Consider the following 13523-nt stretch of genomic DNA (forward strand, 5'->3'; position numbering starts at 1 on the left):
GGTTTAAGGTGAGAGGGAGGTTTAATATGGATTAGAGGGGAAAGTTCTTCACACAGAGTGGTTGATACCTGGAACACACTAACAGGAGGAGGCAGTGGAGGCAGATACAATCGCAACATCTACGAGGCATCTAGGCAGGCACATGAGTCGCCACGGCATACAAGGCTATAAACCCAATGAGGGCAAATAGGATTAGTATAGATAGGTATAACGGTCAGCATGGACATGGTGGGCTGAAGGGCCTGTTTCTGTGCTGTACCACTCTACTTACGCTGGGAAAGTAGTTACCAGGCTCGTGTGTCCACAAGAAACCAAATGTTAAAGGCTTGGCTTCACAGCCCCATGGACAGCAAACACTCACTCCAATGACCATACCTAGAACCTCACTGTTCAAGGTTCATGAATGGTGATCATGCCTTTAATCATATTACAGGCCATCCCCAGGTAACGAGTGGGTTCCACTTTCACAGACATCCACAAGTCAATTTTGTCCGTAAGTCAGAAAATACAAAAGTCACTTGATATGGCAACCATACCTCCACAATATCATAATGAATGGCATCAAAAGCACAGAAGACTGATAAGAACAATTACTAAAAGTAGAGAGAGGGGGGGAGAGGGGGGAGGGGGGGAGAGGGGGGAGGGGGGGGAGGGGGGGAGGGGGGGGGAGGGGGGGAGGGGGGGGAGGGAGGGGGGGAGGGGGGGAGGGGGGGGAGGGGGGGAGGGGGGGAGGGGGGGGAGAGGGGGGGAGGGGGGGGGAGGGGGGGGGGGGGAGGGGGGGAGGGGGGGAGGGGGGGAGGGGGGGGAGGGGGGGGAGAGGGGGGGAGGGGGGGAGGGGGAGAGGGGGAGAGGGGGAGAGGGGGAGAGGGGGAGAGAGAGAGAGAGAGAGAGAGGGGGGGGGGGACTTAGTTCTGTTGTTTGCATGTCGAACTTTTGAATTTAATAATATTATTTGTATGTAGCGGTGTCCATATATTGAGTGTTCTAACCCTGGGGATGGATTGTATACCATTTATTTCCAGAACTATAGGACAATAGTCACCTAGAATAGTCTGGCAAAAGAGTTGTTCCCAGTAATAACTGCACTAAGACTGACCTTTAGACCTGGGCCATCATTTTTTTTTTACCTTTGTCAGAAGTGAAACAAAATATTCTCTGTAACCTCAGGCCTTGGAACCAATCCCCACGACACATAAACAGGCTAGCAGCCATGAGTGAACACCAGAAAATATGCTGACACTTTCATTTACAAGTTGTTTCTTTTTAAAAATCATATCCAGCAAAAACTCAGGAATGATGTTAATAGAAGTGTTGCTGAGATCAGAAGTCTAAAGTCCAGTATATTCTCTGCAACACTGTGGAATGACGTTGTTTACAATCAGCTCCAATAAATTCAATTAAACAAACACAAACGGTTACCTACAACAGAACATCAAATGTTCAGTCTCCCAACCTAGGATGCGTTATGAGACACATGCCTACCTGCTGCGGATTGCCGGGGGTAAGGGTCTGGATTTGTCCCTGTACCACTTGTGCTCCAGATACAGGCTGGGCCAAACGAATGTACTGCAGCTGTCCAGCATTCAGCTGCACCTGAGAATCACAATGGGTGGAAACTCAATTCTGCTGTCAGCTTAACAGAACCCAAAAAAGTCAATACCTTTCAAAGTAAACATTTCAATGTCTTTTTACTAAATGCAAAAACTATCACCCACTCGTTTGAGCCTTTGACCTTAGGTTTACAGCAATCTGGTCTAAATTGCAAGCAGTCATTTTCTCAAAACAAGCAGTTTGGAATATTCTTTTGTTAATTTCCAGGATCATCATTGCAGGGTGTAATGAAATAGTAGTCAAACGTTAGTGGCAGCTATAATTTCTTTCCAGAGCCTGTCACCGGTTAGGCTACCATCCCTTAAAAATGTACATGTGTGTTCACATACCTTTCACTACTTAGGACAGAGGTTTGCTTGTAGTAACTTAAAGCGTGGAAAGGTATTTTGAGATGCATGATAGACTTCTTGTCTAAATGTTATATTTATGCTGGGATCCTACTCGTGGGCATTGATTTCTGTGGTCCTTGCTCACGTAAGCAAGCTTGGGGAACAATCTACTGAGCCACAGGAAAGATCTTTCTGTTTAATCCCGTGTGACAGATATTGATAAATGGACGTTTTGCAAAAGTAATTTGGTGAATGGTCAGCACTGGAAATCCAAGCTGATTCCATTTGCCGAGATCCAATTTTGGAATCCCTACCATTGGTTTTACAGAAAGAACAGAAGCATTTTCACCTCCGCCCCCCCCAAATCATAAAATGAGAAACTAGTAAATTGTGGTGTACCAAGGGATCTTGGTATTTAAAAGTGAGAAGGCACATGGTTACCTTTCCTCTAATACAAAGGGATTAGAGAACAAATGGTTGAAAAAAGTGGAAGAAGAAACAGGCAACCAGTAGTTTTAAATGGTGCAAGATTGAAAGGTGTTGGTTTTCAGATGCACATGAATCACTGGAAATTAAAATGTTAATATGCAGGTGAAGTAAGCAGTTTGAAAGGCAAATGGAATGTTATAGTTAATTGTAAGAGAATTCAGTACAAGGATTAACAGATATCCTACTGCAACTATAGAAGCTCAATAGTTTGCACCTCGAATGCTATGCAGGGGTCTATTCTCCCCACCCAGGGAAGGATATACTTTAATGGAGGGAGCATAATAAAGATCCACAAGATTTTTTTGCTGGGATGGGGTGCATTGCCCTCTGAGGGGTTAAGCAGATTGAGTTTATACTCAAGTTGAGAAGGAGGTGCTCTCATTGAAACATACAAAAATTCTTACAGGGCTTCAGAGTCCAGATAAAGGGTCTTGATCCAAAATGTTGACTGTCCATTTCCCTGCAGTGATACTGCCTGACCCATTGAGTTCCTCCAGCACTTTGTGGGTTGCCTTTTATACCAGAGTATAACCAGGGAGAGGATAGGACCACTTGAGGATAAAGTAGCCAATGTCATTCCATTGTTCAAGAGGGGGAAAATAGGAATAATCTAGGAAATTATAGGCTGGTGAGCCTCACATCAGTGGTAGGGAAGCTATTGGAGAGAATTCTTAGGGATAGGATTTACACACATTTAGAAAACCATGGCCTGATTAGGGACAGTCAGCATGGCTTTGTGCAGGGCAGGTCATGTCATGTCTTACAAAATTGATTTGAGTTTTTTTTGAGGTCGTGATGAAGGTGATTGATGAGGGTAGAGCAGTGGATGTTGTCTACATAGACTTCAATAAGACATCTGACAAGGTCCCTCATGGTAGGCTGATCCAAAAGATTAAAGATGTGTGGGATCTGCGATGACTTGGTAGTTTGGATTCAGAATTGGCTTGCCCATAGAAGACAGAGGGTAGTGGTGGAAGTGTGTAATTCTGGCTGGAGGTCACTGACCTGTGGTGTTCCACAGGGACAAATGCTGGCTCCTCTGTTGTTTGTGATATACTGTATATTTAAATTACATGGATGAAAACATAGATGGGTGGGATAACAAGTTTGCAGGTGACACAAAGATTGGTGAAGTTGTGGATAGTGAAGAAGGTTGTCAAAGGATACAGCAGAATATAGATCAGTTACAGATATGGGCAGAGAAGTAGCAGCTGGAGGTCAATCTGGACAAATGTGAGGTGTTGCACTTTGTGAGGCCAAATGCAAAAGGGAAAGTGTACAGTTAATGGCAGGATCCTTAACAGCATTGATGGACAGAGAGATCTCGGGGTTCAAGTTCATAGCTCCCTGAAGTGGCCAAGCAAGTAGATAGGGCGGTAAAGAAGGCATATGGCATGAGTCAGGAAGTCACGTTGCAGTTATATAAAACTTTGGTTGAAGTATTGTGTGCCATTCTGGTCGCCCCATTACAGCAAGGATGTGGAGGCTTTGGAAAAGGTGCAGAAGAGGTTTGCAAGAATGCTGCCTGGATTAGAGGGTATGAACTACAAGAAGTTGGACAAACTTGGGTTGTCCGATAGAAGTTTATAAAATTATGAGGCAGAGATATGGTCCAAAAAGACACTGTCTACCCTGAGACATAGGAGCAGAATTAGGCCATTCAGCCCACCAAGTCTGCCCACCATTGGATCATGGCTGATTTATTATTCCCTCTCAACCCCATTCTCCTGCCTTCTCCCAAGGATAGGAATGTCAAATACTAGAGGACACGCATTTAAGGTGAGAGGGGGGGCAGCTTAAAGGAGATGTGTGGGGCAGTTTTTATTTTAAAAGCACATAGAATGTTATGTGCCTGGCATCAGGTTCAGTGCAGACATTGTGGACTGAAGGACCTGCTCCTGTGCTGTACTGTTCAATGTTCAAGCCTTTGAATTGGTGGTCCAGGATTGTGGTTGCATAGTGGTCAAGTTACAGGACCAGCAGCCAATTTCCCTGTGCAGACTCCTTGTGATCTCCTCGCAACTTGCTTTTTCACTTATCTTTGTATCATTGTCAGCTACAGTAATTCATTTTCTTCAACTGAGTTATTGATTCAGTTTGTAAATAACTGAGGCCTTAGCACAGATCCCATAGCACCCCCAGAATGACAACTTGCCAACCTGTAAATGAAAGGTTTATTCTGAATGATTTCTGTTAGTTGGTCAATTGTCTACCCATGCGTATGTTGTATCCCTAACTCCGTGAGCTCTTACATGGCACCTTATTGAACACCTTTTGAAAATCCAAAGATATCTACAGATCCCCCTTTATCCACCTTGCTAGGTACCCTCAAAAGAACTTCAATAAGTTTGTCAAAGATTATTTCCATCCCATAAAGCCATTTTGACTTTGCTTTATTGTACTATAATTTTGTAGGTATCCTGCTAGTATTTTCCTAATAATGGAATCCAGTATTTTCCCAGTGATGCATGTTAGGCTGATAGAGCTGTAATGTATTTTGCTTTTTGTCTCCTCTTTTGAGAAGGAATTTCACATCTGAAGTTTTCCAAACTGCTGTGACCTTTATCTGGGGAACTTTGGAAAACCACAACTAATGTGCTTACATCTTCTGCAACCACTTCTGTTAAGACCCATGCATTCAGGTCATCAAGCCAGATCAGTCAGCCTATAGTGCTCTTCCATACATTGATAGCAATTGTTTTGAATTCCTCACTCCCTTTTGCCCCCAGATTTTCTCTTGTATTGACAGATAAAAGTAATTGTACAAAGTCTCTATCGTTTCCTTATTTCCCTTTATTAATTCCTCAGTATAATCAAAGGGATGAAGGTTTAGCTACCTTCCTTTTTATATACTTGCAGAAGCTCCTATTGTCTGTTTTTATATTTCTTGCCGTCTTGATCCCAATCAGTTATTTCCTTTGTTATCTTTTGACTCATCCTTTACCCAAGTTTTTCCACTGTCAAACTAAAATGGAATTCTATCATGTGATGATTACTCTTCCTCCAGGATCCGTTACTAAGAGATCACTAATCCATGCCATTTCATTACACGTAACCAGATTTTGAAATAGCCTGTTCTCTGGATAGTTTCTGAATAGTCCACCTTTGCAAATTTGATTTCTCCAATCTATGCCAGGATTAAAATTATGATTACTGCAGCACAATTCTTACAAGTCTTCTTACAAGTTTTCTTTTTTTTTACATTCTAGGCTACAGACTAGCTTCTGCCAGGGAGTCTACAGAGCAATCCAACTGGTTTTGCTTTCCCATGCTGTTGCTTAACTGATTCCTTTACTTTCAACTCAAGATCATTTCTCACAACTGTACTGACCCCTTCCTTTATTAATAAGCTGTGCCAGCTCCTTGATGTTTACTCTTCAGAAAGGTCACGTTCCTTGTTTTTTTTCCTCATCTCGTTGGTCTAATATTTTGTTCCACCTGTTGCTTAGTTGTTAGCAGACTCTCTAAGTCAAAAAGGTTGTGGGTTCAAATTTCACTTGAGACTGGAGCACAAAAATCTAGCCTGACACTCCATTGCAGCTAGGGAATGCCACACTGCCAGACGCGACAGACTAGACTGAAATCTGGTCACCTCCTTCATGACAATATAAAAGGTACTAAGAGGTTATTTCAAAGAATACCAGGGAACCATCCCTTGCATCCTAGCCAAAACTTTTCTCAGATTACCTGGTCACTGCTGTTAGAGGGAGTCTGCACTTCACAAATTGGCTACATCACAACAGTGTCTACACTCTTTTAGAAAGTATTTATCATTGTAAACATCCATTCCAATTATATTTCTACTTTTATGAAGTGTAAAACATAGCTCCCCATTTTTAGATTGTAATACCAAGCTTTTCAAAATTTTTGTGTCAGAATTTACACACCCAAAATATATATGGCAGATTTCCTTGAGAGATTCCAATTTGCTTCACTTCCATCTTTTATGTATTCCCAACAATATTTATTTTCAAGGAGATTCAGTGCCAATCACCTCAGAATGGCAGTAAAACGTGTGGGCACGCATGCACGCGGGGTGGGGGTGGGGGTGTAGAAGCACGTAAAGATAAAGCACAAAAATAAACCACTCTGTCTCATGTTCCATCTTCTCCAACAACCTGGGAAATGACTGAAAAGTACTTTCAGGCTCTGCTCGACTTGGGACTCTACCAATCCACAGCAGTAAGCAACATCCCATCCACCTTCTCCTGATGCATACAGCCAACTGCAAAACCTCCTGCCAGTTGTGCACATTTGGGGAAACAAATTATTTCCAAAAAGCACTTTATTTTTTTTTAAACTTTACAAGTGGTTCCAGAAAGCTGTGCTTACTGGTATCTGCTGGATCTCGCCCGTGTTGGTGATGATCTGCTGCATGACCTGCATGGTTTGCCCAGAGTTGGTCTGAGCCTGCTGTGTTTGGTTTTGTGCTGGAACAAGCTGCACCTGTTGCCCATCGCCAACCTGCATTGTCACCGGGGCACTCTGTAAACAAGACAAGCAAGAAGTTGCTTAAATTGTGCATGGTCTTGAGAAGTTTAAGTAGACTTTTAAAGGACAGCTCTTTTTCTTCACATTTATAATTAAAAGGATAGACAAACATCTTTTTGCCTAAAGCTTCTGTTGTACCCACACCAGGTGGATGAGTGCAGTTGCTGCTAGTGACACAAAATCACCTTCAAATATGTTCCAGATGTAGGTACAGTGAACCTAGTCCATTTCTCCATCCTAGACACCATTGTAACAACACACGCATCATTTACAACTCCAGCAGTGGTTCAGTTCCTGAAAACGGAAGGCAGAAGAGTGTAGATTTAAGCCCGTTACAGAGGCCTTTGCACAAAAATTAGGGCTGATATTCCAATGCAGTCCCCAAGGGAGTACAGTCTATTGGAGATGCTGTCTTTTGGATGAGATACCAAAGCAAAGCTCCACCTGGTCACAGGTGAATTCAAAAGCAAAAAATTGTCTATGCTGTAATGATTAATAGTTATTGCCCAATCAAAAACAAAATCACAAAAAAGCTTGTTTGTAGGGGGGGGGGTTGGTATAATGAACCACACATCAAAAGGTGGTAGAATCAGATACAATTATGATGGCCAAATGGCCAACTTCTACATCACATATTCTTGTTCTTAAACTGAAAATGCGGGAAATTTTCAAATCAGGCAGCATCTCTGGAGAGAGACGCTCATCAAAAGGTTTTAATGAAATATCATCAACCCAAAATATGAACTCCACTTCTCTCCCTGCAGGTGTTGCCTAACCTGTTGAGTATTTCCAGGATATTCTGTTTTTATTTCAGTTAGAAGCTTAACTCTAAGTCAAACATAGTGTAGGATTCTCATTTATTTGCTAGATTCTGTCATCCACTGGTCGTAAAATTCCTCCCTTTTGCTATAATACTGAAGTCAAATTGAATTTTATTGTTTTTACAAATTAGATTTAAAATTAGGTAATGCATTCTCAAAAGTGCTGATTCTTCAAAGACCACTTTTGACTGAACTGAATGTAAATGCCTGTGTGTGTGGTTTTGGTATTAGCTGAGTGCTTACTTTTGGTACTAATATGCTACTGCCTCCTCTCTAAACTCCTAATGTCCCAGCACCAATAAGGCTCCTGAAACCAGTGATATGCAGGTATGCAGCCCGTTCTGCTTGTCAGGGTGGTTATCGATTGGTGGCTGTCAATCTAACATAGCAGATGGCCAGAAACAAACATTTTTTGTTTTAGAAATATCACCCTCATTAACATGTCTGAGCCCAAATCTCAGGACAAAATTATGTACTATACCTGCACGATGCAACAGCAGCGATTTGCATGCATTTGCACATTTAGCATCTCAAAGTGCTTCACAGGAGCACTTTTAGATTAAATCTGATAGCACAAAACACTAGGACAGGTAATCTGAAGTTAACACAAGCTTTAAGAAGTGTGTTAAAGAAGAGAAACAGAGGTCTAGGAAAGGAGTGCTAAAGGTGCGGTTAGCACTATGCTATATGTTCACAAAGACAAGTAACTGCATAAACTGAAGTTATAAACACCGAGTACACGATCCAAGGTCAGATATTACCGTGATGGATGTTGCTGTAGTCTGCGACTGTGCGACCTGCACTTGCTGCAGTTGTTGGACAGTGGTTCCTTGTACAACCTGTAGATGCAACATTTCAAATCACTGAGCTGCAGAGGCCAAAAGACTTTTTAAAACAAATTGTTACTTATGAAATTACACATGCTGCAGCTCTGGTGGCACACTACCAGTAAATCTAAACAGTAACATACGGCATAATGTTCTATTCCATTAGAGCAAGGATCAGATAGTACTTGCTGTGATCTGCAAGCTCCTGAGCTCACTATAATGGGCTATGCGAGAATTAACATTTAGATATGGATATAACAGTGCAATGAAATGAGAACATGACAAGCTGTTCAAATATAAATTTGTATATCAATTATGAACCAAATTTTGAAAAGGCATATTGAAATGAAGATGTTATGCATTTTTATGCTCTCAAGTTCTGTAGCTAAAACTTTTGAAGTCCACAATGGCAGAGGAAGTCCCTGCAGTTCAAAGAGCTCAGTAGATTGAACTTGCTCTGTGGTGGTCTCCAAAGTATAACAAGCTTAGTTCCCCAAGCCTCTGAGAATCCAAGGTCACTGAATCTCGCTTGAGAGGAGGAACTTGCAATTAATATTCATAACAGTTGATGCTATGGGTTCAAACGAATCCTTGGAGAACTGATGAATTTGTTAATCAAACTCTTCCAGTTGTAATCAAAGTCTTATGCTGCTCTTTGGAGCCTTAATGCTTCCTACCTGGCCCTGCTGTGGTTGTCCAATGATGATCTGACTCGGCTGAATGGTTGAGCCACCAGACCCCTGTCCTTGTTGCTGCCCCTGTACTTGTACCGTCGTCGGCTGCTGGGCCAATGTGAAATAGTATTGCACTTGCTCAGAGCTTGGAACCGCCTGGCGCACTTCCTCCTGTCATACAAAAACCCAAGAAGTCCATTTATCAGAGGTTAGAACACTTTCTATTTTTGTTAGTAAAGATAGTGCCATCAAAATGAAAGGCATTTTATTCTACAATCAAATGTGAAATTAGCAGATTGACAATCACATAAACCTTAAGGTGGTGGTACGTTATGGCAGCTATATCCCAGTACTATACCAACTAGTTACAAAGTATTGCTCCCACCTGGGGAACATCCACTTCATACAGCATGCTCCCAACATGGTACACTGGAGCATCAGCAGTTGTAACCAGCCATTTCACATTCTCAAACAAAAACATCTGGATCTTGGCTTCATCAACTTGGATGGTAACTAACTGACATTAAGCTTTCAATTCTCTCCCAGACAGTACTGAAGCGCATACTTAAGAAAAGGTTCATCAGGAAAACCGCTAGTTCAAAAGATAGAATAACTGTCTAATATTGATTACAGTTCATTCACCTGCTTTCATGCTTGTGCATTTTGGTTTATTGTGATACTAGAAAGACATTCCAGGCACACAAGTGAGACATGATAGTGCATAATCCATTTTCTTGGAGTGTCATGCTGCCACCTCCACCCATACACAGACACACGCCTGTGTTATCCCTCACCTGGGCTTCTAATGTACACAGAAATCCTTGAGATCCACCAAGGGCTATTTTGGTGACCACTTTCTGGATCTAAATTACCAAGTAATTTAGTTTCCCCTTTATTAAAGACCCAGGGGATGAACCACACAGACCAGGAGGGATCTGGATTCAATCCTTGGTCTCTTAATGCCCAGCCTTTGTAGCATCTAGGCCTCCATAACTGGCTTCAATTAGGCTAAACGTTCAGATACTGACCGTTCCATCACGTACTTCCAACATGGATAAGTTTGCTCTCTTCCCCCTTAAGTCGGTGTTTCTGTAGGTACAAGATTAACAGAACCTCTACCAGATCTGGTGCAATCCACGTGCGCACTTTGATGGCTTGTTGCTGCTCAGTCTGTGTCAGAATGAGCAAACCATCCCTCTCCCAGCCCAGTCAGACCACAGCTGAGAGTGTAGGATGTTTACACACTAGACCACAGTGTTGGGTTGGTGATTCCTCTGCACCAATATTCAATCTTCAACGAGAGCGAGAAGAAAGGAGATTACAAACCAGGAAACAAAACAGTACATGCACGTCAGTGAAAGAAAAGGCCAACATTCTATGACCCCCTCATGAGAGCAGAGGAACTCCGACAGAAGATTCTTAACTTCAGTATTGATTGTTTCATCCCAACTTCAAATGCAATTACACCACTGCTTTGATTTCAATTTCTAGCATCTTTTGTTGGCCACCTTACAAAAACAGTTAACACCAACAGATGAAATTGAAAAGATACATTTTCTCCAATATTCAATTGCATTCGTCCTACTCAACCAACATTTACACCATTCAGTGCATAAACATTGCTCTAGGTAGCATCTCACCTCTGACCAAGGCTGAGAGATCAAAGGTTTGAACTTAAAAAATTAGAGTAACAGTATAGCACAGCATATAGGACTGCAGGATTGTCTGAAATGCTTACTTTAGTGCTCTCAAATAGATGAAAAGGATCCCATAACACTAGTTCAAAGAGGAGCAGAGGAATTATCAGTGCCCTGGTCATGTTTATCCTACAACTAACATCACTAAAACGTGTTGATTATTATCACACAGCTGTCATGGGAGACTGCTATATATAAACTGGGTGCCACATTTCATACATTGCCACACTGACGACAGAGCAAAGTGCTCCATTGGCTGTAAAGCACTTGCAGCATCCTGAAGTCACAAGTAGTGATATGGAAATTCAAGTCTGATTTTCTTTTACTCATTCATTCATTCCCCTGAAGGCTGCTTGCCCAAAAATAACTTCAAATGGACTAGCTCACATTTTCCTCTGTTACGAGCACTGTACGAGTGCCAGTATTCAACACACCTGAGCAGGCAATGTACACGCTGACCTATCAGCAGATGTTTGGTGGATACAGGCAAGACAAAAGAACTAGGAGGCTTTTGGCAGCAATGTCCCCATTTCTGCCTCAGCTGGAATCAGCTCTCAGTGCAGTGGTGGCATCAGCTGGGGGGTTACTATTGTTGAACAGCAACATGTCCTGGTGGCCCCACCGGGAAAAAACATTGAGAAAGTAGGCAGCACAAGGCACCCAGAATTCTGTTCAATGAACTGATGCACAAATTGACATCCTGCGTTTTTGATTTTGTACCTTAATGTCAAAATACAGAGAAATGCTGTCAATCTACAGTTACCATCTCTTTCAATATCCTTGTTTCCAGATAGGTCAGGTATAGAACTGTCGATTTTCACTTTCCATGCCAGCAAGTGAAAATTAGACAAAATCTCAATCCATCAAACACACTGTCACTCATTTCAAACCACTGTATGGGAGAGACACCAGGTTAAGAACAGACACATTGGAAATGTCATAATCAATATTGTGGGAGATGTATAGAGTTTAATCTCACCACAATAGCTTATAATTTGCCATAGAGTCCAACAGAGCTTGTTTTCTAAATGAAAAGTCATCTAGCAATGGGCCAACATTAAAAACACGGTGTAACAAACCTCCAGACTGCCAAGTTCAAGGAAGGCAAAAAGAGAAGATATTATGTACAAATAATGTTTAACTTCAGATTCAGGGGATATCTTATCCACATGCACAATGATGTTGAGAGGCCCCTGCCGTAAATATCTATAAGACTATTTAAAAAACCTGGCACGCAGCAAGCATAATTAATCAAATAAGGTTAAGATGCTGTGGAATAACAAAGATTTGATTTTAAAAGGACAAGACTGTTTTAACAGAAAGAAGGAAGGAAGGAAGATGGTAATATTGATTGAGATGACTAGAGCGCTAGAGAGAGAAAATTGTCTTTTGTGGTCATTTGAGTTAAGAATGAGTACAGCTGCCATTATACTTCTAGGAGCATTCTACATGCCACCATGTAGTGGAAATGATAAAAAGAGTACATTTGCAAGGAAATTTAAAAACTGATTTGATAATGGGGAACTTTAATCAAACTAGGATAAAGAGTGGAGAAGGAGGTACTTAAGATGCATGTTCAGGAGACCTTTTGTGACCTGCAAGTTGCCTGCCCAATAAGGAGGTTGGACTTGCTCCTGGTGAATAAGGCAAGCCACACGGTGCATGCATCAGTGATGAACATTTAAGGTGCAACTATAAGGTTTAGTTTAGGTGTGTGAAAGGATATGTAGCACTCCAAGATAAAAAGCCTGTTGGTAAATGCCAATTTCAATGGGATGAGAAGGTTGAGGCCTGGAAAAACTGGAATTAAAGTTTGGCAGGCAAAACTGTAATTGAACAAAGGGAGGGCTTTAAGGTGGAAATAATTCAAGTACAATGAAGATACATTCCCATGAGGGAAAAGTAAAGCACACTGGATGATCAAAAAGATGGTGAATTAGAGCAGAAGAAAGGGCACAAGACAGGAGTCAGATTGATAACACGTTTGAACCAGGCTGATTAAAGAACATTTCAAAGGGGATATTAAAAGAAAATGTTAAGGCAGGCAAGGAGAGCAGGAGAAGAGACTGGCAGCAAACATGAAAGGGAATCCAAAAATATTCTATAGGCACGTAAGCAGTTAAAGGATTATGAGAAAAGAGGTGGGGCCAAAATCAAATCCACTCATGAAGACAGAAAGCATGTCTCAGGCACTCTTCGCAGAAGGTGCTGCTGGAGTCTCAAAGGAATATGTACTTGACATTATAAGCAGATTAAAAATTGAGAGGTGGCAGTAAATAGGCCTGCCTAATTAAAGTAGATGAGTCACCTGGCCCAGATGGGATGCATCCTAGGTTGCCCAGACAAGTTAGGAAGGAAGTTTCAGCAACACTAGACATAATCTCCTAACAATCTACAGGTTCAGTTGTGGTAGCCAAGGACTGGAGAACTGCAAATGTTACAACCTTGTTCAAACCCAGTAACTCAGTTTGACCTTCATGATGGGGAAAGTAACAATAATCATGAACGAAGCTAGCCATCACTTGGATTGATTAAGGAAAGCTGCCATTGATTTGCTGAAGGCAAATTGTATCCAAGTCAACCT

At 41.8% G+C, this 13523-nt stretch overlaps 1 protein-coding gene across 3 annotated transcripts in view; it reads right to left on the reverse strand.

Annotated features, from left to right (window-relative positions):
• The window catches only part of nfyc (nuclear transcription factor Y, gamma), a 69486-nt gene that overhangs the window by 15031 nt on the left and 40932 nt on the right, over positions 1–13523 (reverse strand). For all 3 annotated transcript variants that reach the window (XM_052036205.1, XM_052036207.1, XM_052036206.1), the window contains exons 6-9: positions 9246–9413; positions 8503–8580; positions 6762–6914; positions 1483–1593 (exon numbers count right to left, since the gene is read on the reverse strand). In XM_052036205.1, coding sequence (XP_051892165.1) covers positions 1483–1593; positions 6762–6914; positions 8503–8580; positions 9246–9413 — 510 coding nt within the window. The remainder of the gene's footprint in view (positions 1–1482; positions 1594–6761; positions 6915–8502; positions 8581–9245; positions 9414–13523) is intronic.

The sequence above is a fragment of the Pristis pectinata genome, chromosome 22 (assembly GCF_009764475.1).
Source record: "Pristis pectinata isolate sPriPec2 chromosome 22, sPriPec2.1.pri, whole genome shotgun sequence".
Taxonomy (NCBI): Eukaryota; Metazoa; Chordata; class Chondrichthyes; order Rhinopristiformes; family Pristidae; genus Pristis; species Pristis pectinata.